This window comes from Girardinichthys multiradiatus, chromosome 4, assembly GCF_021462225.1.
Source record: "Girardinichthys multiradiatus isolate DD_20200921_A chromosome 4, DD_fGirMul_XY1, whole genome shotgun sequence".
Lineage (NCBI taxonomy): Eukaryota > Metazoa > Chordata > Actinopteri > Cyprinodontiformes > Goodeidae > Girardinichthys > Girardinichthys multiradiatus.
The window spans coordinates 25,830,012-25,848,865 of record NC_061797.1 but is presented as its reverse complement, the minus strand read 5'-3'; the positions used below and the strand labels follow the sequence as shown (position 1 = coordinate 25,848,865).

At 42.7% G+C, this 18,854-nt stretch overlaps 1 protein-coding gene across 1 annotated transcript in view; it reads left to right on the top strand.

Moving 5' to 3' along the window:
• Window positions 1–18,854, top strand: part of pde3b (phosphodiesterase 3B) — a 72,671-nt gene that overhangs the window by 37,873 nt on the left and 15,944 nt on the right. Inside the window, exons 2-12 of the mRNA XM_047363020.1 lie at window positions 7,164–7,214; window positions 12,109–12,354; window positions 12,715–12,866; window positions 15,475–15,575; window positions 15,678–15,909; window positions 16,036–16,127; window positions 16,352–16,497; window positions 16,797–16,931; window positions 17,161–17,272; window positions 17,830–17,943; window positions 18,221–18,420. Of these exons, the coding sequence (XP_047218976.1) occupies window positions 7,164–7,214; window positions 12,109–12,354; window positions 12,715–12,866; window positions 15,475–15,575; window positions 15,678–15,909; window positions 16,036–16,127; window positions 16,352–16,497; window positions 16,797–16,931; window positions 17,161–17,272; window positions 17,830–17,943; window positions 18,221–18,420 (1,581 nt within the window). The remainder of the gene's footprint in view (window positions 1–7,163; window positions 7,215–12,108; window positions 12,355–12,714; window positions 12,867–15,474; window positions 15,576–15,677; window positions 15,910–16,035; window positions 16,128–16,351; window positions 16,498–16,796; window positions 16,932–17,160; window positions 17,273–17,829; window positions 17,944–18,220; window positions 18,421–18,854) is intronic.

Below are 18,854 nucleotides of genomic sequence, written 5' to 3'. Positions count from 1 at the left end.
TCAAAGGTCCTGGCCCACGTCAGAGCACTGGGGATGGCAGTGAACTATCAGAAGAGTTCTCTCATCCCGGCCCAGCAGGTGGTCTTTATCGGCATGGCCTTGGATTCAGTGGCCATGCTGGCTCAGCCGACCTCGGACAGGGGGGACAGGATTCAGTCCCTGCTCCAGTTTTTTCGGGCGGGGGCGGCACCCCCAGTCAAACTGTGGCTGAGACTATTGGGGATGCTGGTGGCGGCCTCGGCTCTGATGCCTCTGGGGTTGCTTTATCTACGGCCCTTGCAGAGGTGGTTCAACAGCCTCCACATGGACCCAAGGTTGCACCGGCAGGTCAAGGTGCAGGTTACACCCGGCTGCACAGTGCTCCTCCGTCACTGGCGGGACAGGGCATATTAGCAGCGTGGGGTCCCACTCGTTATGGTCCCTGCAAGATGGGAGGTGGTGACTACGGACACATCACCTTTCGGATGGGGAGCAGTGTGACAGTGCATGTTCGTCCAGGGGCTGTGGGGGCCTCAGGAAGGAAGTCTGCACATCAATGTCCTGGAGCTCAAGACGATTTATTTGGCGCTAAGGCACTTCTCGCCCTTTCTCGAGGGCAAGCACGTGTTCGTCAGGACGGACAGCACCTCAGCAGTGTTCCACATCAACCACCAGGGTGGGACCAGATCACTGCAGTGCCTGAGGGAGGCCCGGAGGCTGTGGACCTGGGCATGCCCTCGCTTCGCCTCCATCAGGGCAATGCACCTACCGGGGACGAGGAACTCTGTGGCCGACCATCTGTCCCGACAGAGGCTCCCCCCCGGGGATTGGAGGCTGCATCCTCAGGTCATACGGCAGATATGGGGTCGGTTCGGCAGGGCCCAGGTCGACCTTTTTGCCTCAGGGAGCAGTACATATTGCCCCTTGTGTTTTTCCCTGGCGGAGGCCAGCTCCCCACTGGGGATGGACGCCCTAGCGAACGCATGGCCAGCCGGCCTGCTATATGCCTTTCCCCCGTTTCCGTTGCTTCTGCCCACTCTCCACAGAGTGAGGTCGTCGAGCCTGAAGGTTCTGTTGGTGGCCCCCGAGTGGCCCATGAGGGTCTGGTTCCCACTGCTCCTCAGTCTGCTGGACGGGGAGCCATGGCGGCTCCCGGCCAGGGCAGATCTGTTGTCTCAATTGGAGGGCAAGGTTTGGCACCCGTTTCCGGGCCATCTTCTCCTCACGGTGTGGCCGCTGAGGGGTGCTGGCAGCCCCCGACGGATCTGGAGCCCTCCATTCAGCGGACACTGCAGAATGCCAGAGCTCCGTCCACATTGAGGACTTATGCCCGTTGCTGGCAGCGTTTTGCTGAGTGGTGCAGACGCAGAGCAGTTGACCCAATTTCGTATTCCCTGCATAATATTTTGAGGTACCTGCAGGGTCTATTGGATGCCGGACGGGCAGCATCAACCCTGAAGGTGCACCTGACTGCCATTTCAGCCAGCCACGACGTCGTGGATGGCAGACGGGTGGGGACACACTATTGGGTGTCACAGTTTCTCCGGGGTGCAAGGAGGCTGCGCCCCCCGTTACGGAGACCGGCGGCAGCATGGGACCTCCCACTGGTGTTGAAGGCCCTGAGTGGGCCACCTTTTGAGCCTATGGGTGCAGCCCCATTGAAACTGGTGTCTGTTAAGACTGCTTTTTTGTTGGCGGTAACTACAGCCAAGCGGGTCAGTGAGCTCCACGCACTCGCCATCACCTCTACTTGTCTGCGTTGGAAGGCAGGCGGGTCCGGAGTAACGCTGTGGCCGAACATAGCCTTTCTCCCTAAGGTTCTGCCCCCAGGCTACGTGAATACAGCCATTGAACTGGGGGCATACTGCCCTCCCCCGTTTCAGTCCGAGGAACAGAGGTTGGCTAACATGCTGTGCCCGGTCCGGGCATTGCAGCTGTACATGGTGGCTACAGGCGCTATTTGCCAGTCGGACCAGCTGTTTGTGTGCCACGGGGGACAGAACAGGGGGCAAGCCCTTTCTAAGCACAGGCTATCGTGCTGGCTTATGAGTCTGTGGGAGCAGCTGCCCCTTCTGGTGTTGTGTGCCATTCCACCAGGAGTGTGTCTACGTCCTGAGCGGCACTGAGGGGCGTGCCGCTGGGCGATATCTGCGCGGTGGCGTCACGGGCAACACCGTGCACGTTTGCACGCTTCTACCGCCTCAATGTGGCACATGAGTCCGCACTGGCCTCGGCAATGCTGCCTCTGGCTCCTTCTACTAACTGAGAGGTGGGTGACTACTGCATTCCTTGTGACATTGCTGGCATAAGTCATCCACTTGGTTTACTGCCACTGGCTGTCAGGAAGGAATGAAACAGAACGGAAGTTACGTTGTAACTATGGTTCTGTGAATTCCTGGATGACTGCCAGTCACACTGATCACTCGGAACTTCTCCCTGCGAGAAGATCCCAGAGACCGAACGTAGCCTTCCACGTGCTACTTATAGACGCACGCCCAGGTGGGCTACCTGTCACGTGCGTGACTTTGTTTACATTTAATCTCGACCTGCGTGGAGCGCGAGGAGACATATCCACTTTGTTTACTGCCACTGGCAGTCATCCAGGAATTCACAGAACCATAGTTACAGCGTAACTTCCGTTATACGAGCAGGCTCAAGAGAAGAATGTGAAGAACATCCCTTTAGTTCTATGTATATATGTAGATATAAAATATATACAAGCTGTTTGACATGGGGTTTACCAGGGGATACATTGTGTCACCCTGCACCTCTCTGTAAAGACTATGCCCCATGAGGGGAATTGCGTGATGCGACCACTGAGCCTCATACAAACACAAACATGTCAGGCTCACATGTTTATTATTTATTTTGTGTTTAAACCTTCTGCAACCACTGATGGGCACTTCTTACCACCCAGTCAAAGATGTGAAAGACAGGGGTAGAATTTGGGCATACTCTTTAGTTAACGTATATTTTTATATTCCTGTCAGCCTGTAAGTTTTCCCTGAAGACACCGGGGCGCCCTGTCCACTTGTAATTACCCAACTGGGCCTGTTAATCTGTGAATGACTGCTCTGCCAAGCAGCGCTGATGCTATATTTTTTTTTTTACAAGACTTTGGACCTCCGGATTGTCTGCCTGATTTCACTGAGGGAAAGTATTTTTCCTTTACATGTGCAACTACAAGCTTGCACCGTCCACACTCTTGTCATCTTGTAAATTTCCCATTTATACAGTTAGATCAGCTAGAAACTATCCCATACATGAACTGATATTTAGGTGTTTCTCATTTGCCTTATAGTCGAGCAGACACAGCAGGAGCAATATTGTAGTGTGTCGTATAGCAGGGAAATAATCGCCGTGATAATAATTGTTCATCCTGCAATAATGAAAACTTAAACAAATTTTTGAAAACTCAATAAATTGACCAGTACAGCTTGAATGGGATCACTACCTTTATACACTGTCAATTAAAGTAGCAATGCTGCATTCTGTTTAAATTTGATTAAAGGCAATAATTCATATTTTCACCAGCAAAGGTGCTCTATCACATTCATATCAGACAGGCTTCAACTCTTGGTGTTTTAAAGTCTCTTCAAGAAACACATTTGTACTCACTGACATTTTATACAGCGTGATGGTTGACTTATGGTTTTATTTTCTCTTGTGTTTTTAATTGTTACTAAACTTTAAACTATTGTTGTAATTTTCTGTTTTGTGTGCAGAACTTTGCCAATGTGAATCGTGTGTTTGAATGTTTAAAATGAGTCTTGCAAAGTTTAGTTGTTTTTTTATCCCAGTCTGCTCCTTTTTTCCGTGAAACCTTGGCAGTGTGATACAGCCACAGAGCTATACAACCGCTTTCACAACTAAACACACTCTCCAGACGTCTCCTCTAGTTTGCTCTTCCTTCTGAATACCACGGTGTGAAGTTGTCCTTTCCCCTCTTCTCTCTCTGTACAGTACATCATCTTATTTTCAATGGGTGTCTCGACAGCTAGGAACCCGGTCCTCATCTTCAGCGTGTATATGTGTGGTGGGCTGCTGCTGACCCTGTATGTCGCTGCAGACTGACGTCAGACTCAGCACTGCTGAGCTCCTCATACAAGTGTCCTGCCTGCCTACGTACCATTGGTCCCCCACCCCCCATGCTGTCTTATTAGCATGTTATTATCAGTTTTCGCACCTCTCACACTGCAGAGGCAGGCTAATATGACACAGGGGTGTAACTAACGGGCCTTCTAATAGCTTGCACAGGTTTATTGACTCCAGTTAGGATATATTTACGACCCATTTGATGTTGAAATATTATGTGTGAGCGAGGGCTTTTTTATAGAGCATACCACTGTTCATTTGTGTATGTGTGTTTGGGATTTTAGTTTAATTCCTAAACTTGTGTTTTAAAGTTTGTCTGCATACATCTCTGGCTCAGTTTGTCTGTGACATATTTGTTAATGTGCACAAATAAAAGGTGCATTTTTCTGTCTATAAAGATGAGCACTATAAGTCAACTTTATGCATGTGCTCATGCAAGTTTGCACGCAGTGTCACACAGAATCACAGATGCGTGAGATATGGGCAGTTGTAAATGTTTAAAAATAGGGAGAAAAAGAAAATCATGAAAACAGCTTTCCTTAGGAGGAGTATAGATATTCAATGAAGGGGAGCAATTGATCACACTTTTAAAGTTTTAAAATGAGGAGGAAAGGGATGTATTGCTCAACTGGTTAAATTGTATCCAGATTAAATAAGAAAAATTATATAATTAGCTGGATAAAAGGGGAAGATTTAAAAGGTGTCAAAGTGTTGATGTTAGAAATCCTGCCTGTTTCACAGCTGCTTTAGGTCATAAAACACGCAGCGTGATGTTGTGTTTATGTAGATGCATGAGTACAGGTGTGTAAGTCTCCTGAGTCGCTAATTTCTCTTTGTTTATCCTCAACTGTGTTTTTCTGCACACTCCAATAAAAAACAACAACTTCTGTCCATTCAAAGATTTTATATCAATGTTTACAACAGCATGAAGCCTATAATTTGAGTCTCAACTGAGCTCCGTTTTTTCAGCCACCTGTATCTATCTTATAGCAGTCTAGAAAAGTTGGTATTTTTTGGTCTCTTGTGACCCAATTGTGAAAAGGTTAAATGAAAAACATGCTGGGATGGTTGCAGAGATTGCACGCGTGGTGCACCCTTTCGAGTGACTCTCTGCAGACATTCGAGAGTGTCTGGGTGTGTCAGGATCTCATATGGAATCTAATATCTACCTGTATCTTACTTTCTGCTCTTCTCTATGTCGTCTACCCTCGTCCTTTCTTTAACGTCCGCATTTGTTTCAGCCCTGTCGTCCCTCTGTAAACAAGCAGAAGGCCAGCAACTCTGTCCTCCGGCCTTCTCCCACCATCTTGTTGCCATGGTTTGCGGATCATTGTTTGCTGGCCTCTATGTCAGGTTGCCATGGCAGGGCTTATTTGCCATATTAAATGTTTGGCAGCATTGTGCAGATGCTGATGACAAACACCCAACAGCCCGCTTTGATCAATGAAGCAGGTACTGATTAATGGGGGAACCCACTGATCTATTAAGCAAATGTAGCCAAGTTTATAAATTAGGTCTTTGTTGTTCTTACGTGGCTATTTCTCATAAATAAAATACAAAATATCTACATATAGGAGCTGTGAAATTATCTATATTTTTTTCTTTTATTATTTTTTTCTTTACTGTTTTAATGTGACACAGTCTGCCTTGTTTATCCCTGGCTTTATGTTTACATGTTGGGATTAGGCTGGTGTTGTATTAAGAATCAGTCCCCTCCCCCTTGTGGCAGAAATAAAGATTACATGATGGTTTAAAAAAAGTTTGTTAGAGTTCTTGCATGATTTGCAGAAATGGGCAAGCCATTGCTTTCTGTGTCTGTTACCTATTTAATTATAGTTTTTACAAGTCAAAACTGTATTTCTAAGAATCTGTGAACATGGTCAGAGCAGGTCAAATCCAGATTTTGTCCTGTCTACAATGTATATTGTGCTTTTCATGCTTAAATCAATCTAAGGTGGTACTCAAGGTAGAAAATAAAACATTGGACATGGCAAAGTCATTAATTTCAGGTCTAACAAGGATAAATATATATTTTAAATCAAGAGAAGACCAATTGCTGATTGCTTAGAAAAAGTGAAATAATCCTTTGGTATCTGAAACCAGAGGATTATTTATTGGGATCTGATATGTTGAGTTGGAATCTACACATGTTCATATCAGCCAACAATTCCAGCATTGTTAGCTAGCCACTTTAAACAGGTACATTGTCTAAAGCTGTATCAACACAGGGGATACACACTTTTCATTATTGTATATGCATGTAAGCAATACATCTTTTTCTTTTTTATTTTGGGATGCAATTGACGTTTTTTTCTCATGGTGCCACCCTATGATTGAATAGTGCCCTGAGCGGTGAGCCATATGAACAACAGTCCCTGCGTCACACCTTTTCCCCATTTAACAAAGACAAAGTTAAAAATAGATAGATAGATAGATAGATAGATAGATAGATAGATAGATAGATAGATAGATAGATAGATAGATAGATAGATAGATAGATAGATAGATAGATAGATAGATAGATAGATAGATGAGCAATATCTAGCTTGATTTATATTACAATCATACTTGACATTGGAGATCAGGTTATTTCAGGTTTATCAGTGTTGTCTTACACAACCCGTGCCAGCTTAGACCGTGCTGTAAAGTGTGAAAGCTCCTGTGTGGGTATCAACAGATAGCATGGAAATGCTGCCGATTGACGTAGTTGGGGCTTGATAAAATCTCACAACTCTAATGTAGACGCACTGTGGTGGTTTTGTGGTTTGCTTTTCTGCTTTCTCCTCTCAGTGAAAGGCCTCGGCATGCAGTGCACAGCTGTACAGTACCTGGAGTGAAGGGAGTGCATGAATTGGTGCAGGAAATCCTTCATGTGAACTTTTACTACATTGTGTGTTTAGATAACAGCTAGAATAAACTAGCAAAGGCTGTGCGGCTCTGCTGCTGACCCACCCGTGCCCTCTTTGACGCAGTAGGCTCAAAGTGGAGCATAGGTCGAGGCCTGTGGATACTTGTCATATTATCTGTAACACTCTAGCATGTATATCCTATGTTGATGTTTGACTGACAGCTGTACTTGTGTTTTTCAGATGATCTTGTGGGACTGGGATCTGAAACACTGGTACAAACCACAGTATCAGGTCAGTACTGCATATTTTAGCTTGAGTTTAAAGGTCAATCAGGAAATATTGCTCTTTTCAAGAGCTGAACTCACCTTTAGCACTTCCTCACATTTCTGTTCCACATTGTGTAAAACCCTCCATACAATGGCCCTTGTATCATCGCATGCCACTTTTTTTTTTTTTATCTCACTCAGATATTTATGTGTGCTGTTTAAACTATTTGTGTAATCTGTCAAAGAATTCAGCTGCTAGAGGCCAAAAGTCATTGTTTGTTCGTTATTCTGACAAAGTCGATCCAGTAGGAACATTTTCTGTTATAAAAGCTGCCCTTCAAAAGTGAGGATTACACTGTAATGGATTGCTCTTATAATTTGTGAGACTTCATTTTTTGTTTAAGCAGAGCTCCCCACTTTCAAAATGAAATTTAGATGTTTTGTTTTCCTCCCTAAACATTGTGTTTTATTGTTACTGTCTTATTTTGTAAGAGCCTGGAGGAAGAGAAAAGATGAGGGCAATGAACTTGGAGAGGAAGTATACATCAATTAATACAGCAGGGATAACAAAAATGTAACTCTTCAATACTTTTCTCAGTAAATATATTCAGAATCAGAATTTATTGTCATTGCATGTTAAGAACAACAGCACAATGAAGTTACAGATGCACTCTCTAATACGAAAGGTAACACTTATGTCTAGTTCTACACACACACACACACACACACACACACACACACGCACACTCTACCACAGTCATGCATAATGCATTCTATCACACATGATCCCACATTACAAGAGACATTAAATTATAAAAATCTTTGAATTCAAATCAATCTATTAGAATGATGAAGGTTATGGGGAGGGGCACAAGAGTGGGACAGGGGGAGCATGCTGATACAGTTCTGTAATGACCCTGGGAAAAAAACAGTTTTAAGGTATGGCATTTGAGGGCTTTGTTGCGCCTGCCAGATGGGAGCAAGGAGATGAGGTTCTACATGGGATGTGTTTTTTTCCTTCCTGGTTAGTATTTGCTCGGTGGAGGCAATGAGGGCAGGGAGAGTCTGATAATTGTCTTAGCAGTTCTGATACCACATCTGAGGGATTTCTTCTGCTTCTGTGCAGTTTGTGTTCCAGGTTGTGAGATAAAACTGTCTCAATGAAGCAATGGTTAAAAGTCCTCTGGAGATCGGCAGACAGGTTGTGTTTTCTGAGTGTCCGTAGGAAGTAGTGTTACTGTTGTCCTTTTTTGATAATGACAGTTGTGTTGACATACCATTTAAGAGGTCAATCAGGAAGTCTATGATCCATGTGCATGGGTTACTAAGACCCAGGTCTTGGAGTTTGCTGACTAACCAGCTGGGGTTAATATTATTGAACACTGAGCTGTAATCAATAAATAGAAGTCTCACACTGGTCTGTCTCTTCTCGAGGTGTCTCAGTGCTGCATGAAGGGCTGTGATGATAGTGTCCTCTGTGGACCTGTTTGACCTATAGGCATACTGGTGCTGGTCCAGGTTCAAAAGTATGGAAGCAAATTGTTACCATATTTCAAATGAAAAAGCATTTTCAGAAATGCTTTTTCATTTTAAGAATGTGGCTGCATTGTTTGACTCATAAATTAAATTAGTTATCAATAATCCTATTTGCATTTTAATTTTCTTCTTCACGACTGCACATTCTTTCACTTAATTAAAATGAAAAAGAAAAATACTTTTGAGATTTATTTTTCAAAATATGCCCCAGCAAATAGATACCAAAATTCAATTTGAAATGTAAAATTCGAAAATGAAAAAGCATTTCCAGAAATGCTTTTTCATTTTAAGAATGCGGCTGCATTATTTGACCCATAAATAAAATTAGTAATCAATCATCCTATTTGCATTGGCATTTTCTTCTTCACGGCTGCACATTTTATGCCATAATCAAAAAGAAAACAAAGCAGACATTGCTTTTTCGTTTTCGTGGTCTGCCTGCTAAGTACTGCCCAGAACTCGAAAACGAAAAAGCATTCCGAGAGGCGGGCGCAGCAAAGTGACGTCAGCAGCCGCTCTTCCTCAGCTCCCTGCTGACCGAGCTACCCATCTTGTTCGGTGGGAGGCGTCTGCATTGCATTACATTGCAAACGTGCCGAGAAATTGATTGAATTGCAGCAGGACCGAGCTCAATTTGTGTCAGTGGCAGGCAGAACTGGTAGTTCCGGTGGCAGGCTGTGGCATCCTCGTGGCAGGCTTATGGCCTGGGACATCCAGCGTGTTTTTAAGCATTTATTTATAATTTTCTGTGAGTGACGATTCAGAATAGCCGCTCATGCTCTATAATAAACCGGCTGTTTGTGCAATAAATCTTCGTCATCCTTTCAACACGTCACACATACACATAGTGCTATTTATTTTCCATGTCAAGTAAATACAATCACCTTATGTTATGGGTCTAAAGCTGTTTATTAAATAATAATCAATAATGAAATCATTATGTAAAGGTAACAGGCTATAACAACAATGACAACCCATTTGCCGATAATCAGCATCAGCTTCCACAAAAACAGCGGCAACCGCATTGGCAAGTTTTTACGGCCGGTCTGGCACCTTCTGGCATCCTCGCGGAATCCCGTGCCACCCTGCGGCAGACTGTGGCAGTTCCGGTGGCAGCTTCGGTGGCAGACTGTGGCAGTTCCGGTGGCAGCTTCGGTGGCAGACTGTGGTAGTTCCGCCACAGCCTGCCACCGGAACTACTAGTTCTGCCTGCCACTGCCACAAATTGAGCTCGGTCCTGCTGCAATTCAATCAATTTCTCGGCACGTTTGCAATGTAATGCAATGCAGACTTGCTCCCACCGAACAAGATGGGTAGCTTGGTCAGCAGGGAGCTGAGGAAGGGCGGCTGCTGACGTCACTCTTCTGCGCCCGCAGCTCGGAATGCTTTTTCATTTTCGAGTTCTGGGCAGTACTTTGCAGGCAGACCACGAAAACGAAAAAGCAATGTCTGCTTTGTTTTCTTTTTGATTATGGCATAAAATGTGCAGCCGTGAAGAAGAAAATGCCAATGCAAATAGGATGATTGATTACTAATTTTATTTATGGGTCAAATAATGCAGCCGCATTCTTAAAATGAAAAAGCATTTCTGGAAATGCTTTTTCATTTTCGAATTTTACATTTCAAATTGAATTTTGGTATCTATTTGCTGGGGCATATTTTGAAAAATAAATCTCAAAAGTATTTTTCTTTTTCATTTTAATTATGTGAAAGAATGAGCAGTCTTGAAGAAGAACATTAAAATGCAAATAGGATTATTGATAACTAATTTCATTTATGAGTCAAACAATGCAGCCACATTCTTAAAATGAAAAAGCATTTCTGAAAACGCTTTTTCATTTGAAATATGGTAACAATTTGCTTCCATACAAAAGTAGGGCAGATTTTATATGCTTCATCTTTAGCCTTTCAAAGCTCTTGGCAAAGATGGAAGTTGGCGCCACAGGTCGATAGTCGTTTAAGGTTTTGATGTTTCTTTGCTTGGGGACTAGGACAATGGTGGCAGTTTTGAGGCAGGTTGGTACAATAGCTGTGTAGGCACAGTTTCTGGTTGCCTTTCCTGGGAATCCCATCTGGGCCACCTGCCTTCTTGGTATTCACAGGCCTAAAAATATTTCTCACTTCCTTTTAAAGTGACAGTTTGTGTATGGTCTGTATCCGAAGGAACGGGGAAGGGGTTGGTACAAATGTCTCACAATTTCAAAATGTGCATCAAAGTGAGCTTCTGACCCAAGGAAGCATTGATTCATTGAAGCATTGATGTAAGTGGTTCACAACTGCTGCTGTATTTTCTGATGGAGTGGATACACTCCCACATATATTTTGGATCTGTGTTATTGAAGTGATTTTCGACCTTGGTGTCGTGCACTTTTTGCCTGCCAGATGCCTTCCTTCAAGTTGAAACTCGCCATGCTATACATAGCAAGATACTATGACAATAGCCATAATCCTTTGGCTATTGTAATTACAATTCCCACCAGGTGTCGCTAACAACCCAAGTAATCCACAAATAAATCAACATAAATTAACCCAAAAATGTGCAATAAATTGGAATGGTAGCGGGAACATATATTCAACTGTAAGGTATAAAATAGTTGTTGGATGTATTGGTCATTGTCTTCTTCAGTTCATTCCATAGATTTTTAGTTTTTATTCAAGTCTGGTGACTGTGCCACTGTGTAAATTTCTCTATCCATCTTTTCCGTTAGTACTATATGCTGAGAAATAGCCCCACACCATGATGTTTCCGTGTACAAACTTGAGTATTGGAATGTCGTTTCTGGTGTGATTTATAGTGCAATACTTGCTTCAAACAACCGTGTGCAATAATTATCAAACAGTTTAAATTTTGTCTCCTCTGGCTAGTCTGTATTGTCTTAGCAGTTCATTGGCTTACCCAAATGTTCTGTAGCAAACTTTAAATGGGCTTGAACATAAATTGTCTTCAGCAGTGGAGTCTTGCGCAGTGAGTGGGCATAGAGGCTATTGCGGTTGAGTGCATTGCTTGTTGTTTTGATAGTAAAATTGTACCTGCCAATTCCAGGTTTTTCAGAAGCTCTTTTAGAGTTCTCCTTGTCGTTTAGACAACTCTCCAGATTATTTTTTTAATCCTCTGTCAGAAATTAAGCAAGGAGCACTTGGTCATGGGTGGTTTATGGTAAAATAATGTTCTTTTCCCCTCCAGGTTTGTAGTTGTAGCCAATAGAAATTAAACTGGAGGACCTTAAACTGTCACCATCTCCTTCTGCCTGGATCAGAGAAGGCAAAGCCCTTCCACAACATTGGGGAAAAAGATAGCAACAAATAATGCTAATCACTAAAGATGCCCCCCAACAGTGCCTCTGCTCAATAACTGGGGTTTTTTTTTTGGGTTTGTGTGTCAGGGTGCAGTTAGCGGCAATGGTGTGGATCTCTCAGTCATCAACGAGGCCAGGAACCTTGTGTCAGAGCTGCTGATGGACTCGTCACTGCCGCCAAACACGGCTGCGACTCTGCGCAGCATCTCCAGCCTGATGGGGACCTTTTCAGGCTCGTGTCGCCCCAGGGTCAACCCCTTCACACCCTTTCCAGGTTTCTACTCAGTAGAGGCAGAGGACTCTGCAGAGAGGAGCGACAGGAAAGGCATAAAGGTGAGCAAAGGTTTCACCAGAGCTGTAAACCTGCCTTCTATCTGCTTAAGCTGTCAATATTTATAAATTATTGATTTATTTTGGCATTCAGGCATTATTATGATGTAGAACAGTTTCTAGTGACACTAAGGAAATTGTAGAACAAAGTACAACCGAAACTCCATTTACGTGTTTGATTGGTTGAAATAAATATTGTTTTGTTGAAGGCTTTGCTTTACAGGGCACCTTGCGATGCTACATTGTACTCAGTAAGAATTTCTCCCATGTCTACAACCTTCTGTTGTGACCATGTATGTGTTGCTTCCTCAGTAAGTCTTTGCCAGACATTTATCTCTAAAGCAACCTTCCTCTATCTGCCAGGGTTTGAGCAGCAGAAACAGCCTCCCGACTCCTCAGCCCAGACGGAGTTCCACCTCCTCCACACTGTCTGCACTCCCTTCGCTCGACTCCACCTCTTCACGCTGGGAGCGTAACAATGGAAAGAGACCACACTGTGACCTCAGTTTGACCAGGTATCACCACACTGATTTATATCAGGCTTATATAATGCAGATGAACTCCAGTTATATCCTCCTCAAGAGGATGTTTGAATTCCAGGATTGGTTGTTTTAGGTTCATCCAAAAAAAAAATACAGATGGTTTCTAGTTAAGCTAAAGTTGAAGGGCACATTTTATTTTTTTAAAGAAAACACATTTAGGTACAGTAAAATCTTGAGTATCTTCTTGAAGTGCAGACCTGGCTTTAAGGTAAGGTTTATGAATTATAACTCTTTATGTAAAACCCTTGGGGTTAATTATGCAACCACATCAAAAACCGATTTGTTGACAGGTGTTTGCTTACTTATTTGTTTAATATATCTTTATCCTAGATATTAAGAGGTCTGGAAGTGAATTAATACCAACCTAAAATATGTGGGCAAAAGATGCCTGTGCACCTCAGCCTGAAACAGTTCCAATAAATAGTTTCTTATCAGTTTAATTCAGTTGTTTGCTGTGGAGCCAGTTGAAAAAAACAAATACTTTATTGCATGGTGTTATTAATTTTACATGTTTTAATGTTACAAAAAATGGGAATGCCAGGTTTTATCCTTCATGAGACCACAGGCTGGTTGTTTTATAAGATCAGTTACAGAAGGCCGCAAAATATATTCAACATAGTCATTAAAATATAAGCGTATGAAATACGAGGCCATGGTACTCGACCGGAAAAGGTTGGCTTGTCCTCTTCAGGTTGGAGGGGAGTTCCTGCCTCAAGTGGAGGAGTTTAAGTATCTCGGGGTCTTGTTCACGAGTGAGGGAAGAATGGAGCGGGAGATCGACAGACGGATCGGTGCAGCTGCCACAGTAATGGGGGCGCTGTGCCGGTCCGTTGTGGTGAAGAGAGAACTGAGCCGAAAAGCAAAGCTCTCAATTTACCGGTCGGTCTACGTTCCTACCCTCACCTATGGCCATGAACTGTGGGTCATGACCGAAAGAACGAGATCACGGATACAAGCGGCTGAAATGAGCTTCCTCCGTAGGGTGGCCGGGCACTCCCTTAGAGATAGGGTGAGGAGCTCGGCCATCCGGGAGGGGCTCGGAGTAGAGCCGCTGCTCCTCCACATTGAGAGGAGCCAGTTGAGGTGGCTCGGGCATCTATACCAGATGCCTCCTGGACGCCTTCCTTGGGAGGTGTTCCAGGCACGTCCCACCGGGAGGAGGCCCAGGGGACGGCCCAGGACACGCTGGAGGGACTATGTCCCTTGGCTGGCCTGGGAACGCCTTGGGCTCCCCCTGGAGGAGCTGGAGGAGGTGTCTGGAGAGAGGGACGTCTGGGCGTCTCTGCTGAGTCTGCTGCCCCCGCGACCCGGTCCTGGATAAGCGGAAGACGACGAACGAACGAACGAACGTATGAAATATTATTATCACAAAGGGTCATTTTTAATAATGGCTATTTTTTCCCCTTTCATTATATTTATTATTTTTTTTAAGGGGATGATTGGTTACTGTCAACAAATGCAATGCACCACTACATTTTAAGCCTGAGCTAATTTTGGAATGACTTTGCATTCCCATTATACAACATCTCAGAAAAACTCTACCTAAATAAATGAATAATACAGTTTTTAATTATTTAATTAATTATAAGTCAATAATATAATATTAGCCAAATTCTTTTGCCTCTGTTTCACTAGTTAGATAAGGGACTGATTAGTGCCAGATCTGTAGAATCAATAAATTACATAAAATAGCACCTGTGTGAAAGAATGAAGTCAGCCAAAAGTAAAAAAAAAAATTATGAACTGATCTAGGAAATCGAAGAACAGAGAAAGGGTGCAGATCAATTTTTAAGACTTAGTGACAGTTTATATAGACTGCTGCTCCTAATTTAATGAGGAAAACTAGTTTATGTCTTGTTTTAAATTGAGATAAACTGCTACTTAAACTGCAATCATAATCCTTTCGAAGTTCACTTTTTGTTTGGTGATTTGGACCGGAAGAAAATTAAACATGGCCGGTTTGAGTTGCTGTTGTATGCAAAATATTTTATCACACTTAATAGGAGAGGAAATTGTTTTAACTTGTTGACCACTAAAAGTGACTTGCACTTTCAATCTTCTGTGTTATGGCCTAAAACATTCTGTATGAGCCAAATATTGAGAATGAGAGGAACAAACTTTTCCAGGAAGCTCACTCTGTCAGATTGTACCCTGCCAAACTTAAATGATTACATATAAAAAGAATTACTCACTAAATCTGTTTGGTTTCATTTAGCAGTCTGGACATTTTGGTATGAATCACAATTGAGGAAACAGAGATCAATTGATACTCTTTGTAAAAGAAATATCTACCTTATATACTTTCATGTGTGACTTTTACTACACCGTGATGCATCTTGTTGTTCAAATGTGTGTAGAAACAAAACTTGGGTCACTTACTATTAGATAAATTTGAGAAACTGTTTTTGGGGGGACGCAGTATGTCTCCACTAGATGGCAGGAGAGCACTAGTTAAAATCCTTATTGTGTAGTTTGTTTAAATTATGTGATTGTCCAACTTGGTGAAGGATAGAGAAGCTTTGCTGTCTTGATGAGCAAAAAAAACAAAAAAACAACTGATTTTGTCATTTTTTTGCAACAGCTCAGGTTTGACCAATGGTCCTAATGCAAACCTGCTCACCATTCCCAAACAGAGGTCTTCCTCTGTCACTTTAACATACCATGCCGGGCCCAGAAGAACAGGTGAGACTTAACTTCCCAAACTTGCATATTTTATGAAATTGCTAAAGCTTTGACTCAGTGTTACCTCTTCATCTTTCCCCACACTCCATTCATGCCTTCTAGGTACATCTCCCAGCCTCAGCCCAGTCACATCACCGAGCCATAGCCCTCCCACACTAAGTACAGGTTCCTCTTCGTCCCTCACCCCTCGGTCACCTGTGGAGTTCCCAGACACGGCGGACTTCCTGACGAAGCCCAGTGTCAACCTTAACCTACACAAGCCCTTGGTCCACACAGTGAGCTCCACCGATTTCCAGCAGACCTTTCGTAGCTCTACCTTCTCTCTGTGCACCAGGTGAGACACGTGATGCTAATGTCCCATGGTATCTGTGTCTCACTTTCTCCAATCTTTATCCAATCTATCTTGTATTAATAAGTGTGAAGTACATGCTTTAATGTGATCTGTGATTGTCCATCAAAGCTGTGGTCGTCAGCTGCTCAAGGGAATTTCCAGCAGTGAGTCGGGGGACTCTCATCAGCTGTTCAGCAGTGAGGCTCAACGCAGGCGCTCAGGTACAAACTCTTAAGCCTACTGCACGTCACAAAGTGGAATCCAGTTATAGCAGACAATCTGGTTTGGTGATCCAGTGTAGTAAAAGTGAAACCCCTCTATCAGTAGTTCAAGAGATTAATACTGCTCTCTGCTGGACTCAGAGAGTACTGCAATTGTTGCTTTTAAAGGCCCATGTTGTCACAAAATCTCGTTACATTACATTGTGTTTTGTTTGTGTTCACAGTGGTCGAAGGGCTGGAGTATGCAGGGGAGGATTTTATCAAGGAAGAGCCAGATGTGTCTGGAGATGGGAAGCCAGATGCTGAGGGAGACCAGGGGGTGGTAGAGAAGGAGAAGGAGTCCACAGTACAGCAAACTCAGAAAGCAGAGGTGAGCTTGATCAGATTGCTTCTACTCTATATGGTTCACCTGTGTATTAAGGGTAGAGGAGTAGGTACCTTTGCTACATTTGCTCCACTGACCAAATGTATATTTTAAAAATGGGTATATTAACTTTTATCAACCTATAGCTTCTTATCTTCTAGAGGACTAAGATCTTACTTATTTGCTCATTTTCATTTTGTATCTTTTGTTATTTCTTGTCTCTTATCATTATTTCTTATTTTTATTTTTGTTGTTCTTCCTTTATATTATCCTTTTTTATGTGTTTATTTTGTTGTTGTCTTTAGGGTGAACAGGAGTTCAGGCTTGATCCCATGCTGGAGGAGCACGAGGGTCTCATGGAAAAGATGGACACCTGGAACTTCCAGATCTTTGACCTGGTGGACAGAACAGGAGGGAAAACCGGAAGGATCCTTAGCTACGTAAGTACCAAAGCAATAAAGCAAACATTTACAGTAGTATGTGCTTTTTTAAAATTAAAATGAGTCATTCTACATTTTTGTCCTGATAAAACATGTATATTTTTCTGAAGAAAATTTGTTTATATTGTTAGTAACCCAAAATAACAAATTAGGTGATATTCCAGATGCATGTAGTAATACAGTTTCCAGTTTCATACAGGCTCTAAAAAGCAAGCTCATGTTTCCCCAGGTGACATACACACTTTTCCAGGATATGTGTCTGTTTGAGATCTTCAAGATCCCTGTGAAGGAGTTCATGTCCTACTTCTGTGCTCTGGAAAGTGGCTATAGAGACATTCCCTGTGAGTGTCAAACTATGCTGAGGTCAAAACATTTAAATACGTAGTGTTTCTGTCAAACTGATGTTCATGTCTACTTTCTGATATTTTAAACAACTATGTGTTTGTGTTAAAATGCAAATTTTAGTTGGCTAGAAATGCATCTGTTATGGATGCACTGCTATGAAAATTTGGCCCGATCTCGATATCCGATATTAATATTGCTGTTATAGCCGATAACCAATATTTACTGGTATTTTATATATATGTTATATTATGTATATTATATTGTATTTATTTCCCTACCCTTTCGACACCATTAAAAACTGACCACATCGCTGACATTGCTTCACTCACGATCATGTGCTGCATCACTACCATTATCTCATGCTAAAAACAAATCCCAGATGGCCAGCCCCCTACAAATCAGTTTTTAATATCAGATATGGGAGCGATAAGTTAATAATTGACTAACCCCGACCAATACCAATGTTAATGCCAATATATCATACATCGCTAGTACTTTCTATGTCCTACAGGGTTAAATATATTTAATTTGTGCTATTTTTGTTTTAAAACAGACCATAACCGGGTCCATGCGACAGATGTGCTCCACGCTGTTTGGTACCTGACCACTCGACCAATCCCTGGGTTTCAGCAAATCCACAGTGAGCATGTGACGGGAAGTGACACAGGTAAATACCAGCGAATCATTAAAAAACATGCTGTAATATTAACACAGGGCTGACAATTATCCACAGCATAGTTAGATGCATCATGTTAAAATAAAAGTCATTAATCAGTATTTCTTCATTAAATATTTGCACACCTTCTGATGACTAGTTTCTGTAATGCACCACAAAGTGTATGTCATTAAAATTGTTCTTGTGTTTAATGATGATAAGTTTGAATGTGCCTTTTAGTGTCCTTTATACCTCAATGTGAAGATCTCAAACTGTATATATTTTCCAGATTCAGATAGTGGAATTTCCCCAGGCAGGATATCTTACGCCACCTCCAAGAGCTCCTCGATTTCAGATGACAGCTACGGCTGCCTGGCCTGGAACATACCTGCCCTGGAGCTCATGGCCCTCTATGTAGCAGCTGCAATGCACGACTATGACCATCCTGGTCGTACAAACGCCTTTCTAATAGCCACTAATGCACCTCAGGTAACCTACAGCATCTATTGCTCTGGTAAACGTAAATGTTCCTGTAAATAGGTATATTTACTACATAACCTTTTGCATCAAAAGGTTTGGATGACACCTGCCAGCACACCCAATAGGTTTTTAACACAAGTAGCCTTATAGTGTCACATTTATTTGGCTCCCCTAAATGTATAAATACCATTCAAATATATTCATCTTTTATTGCAGTGGTGTAATTGAACTGGAAACTTTGCTTCAGTTACACTGAACTTTGTAAGGTGACGTTATCATGAATCTCTGTCCAGCCTCAAATGTCATATTTCTGTTTGTTTTGAAATTTTTATTACTCTAGCTATTTTCTCGAAGCCATTTCCTGACTAATTAAGGTCAACGCACTGTTTGTGTGTGTTACTTGAATCATATGTTCTCTTGTCATTCCCATTTTCAGCAGTAGT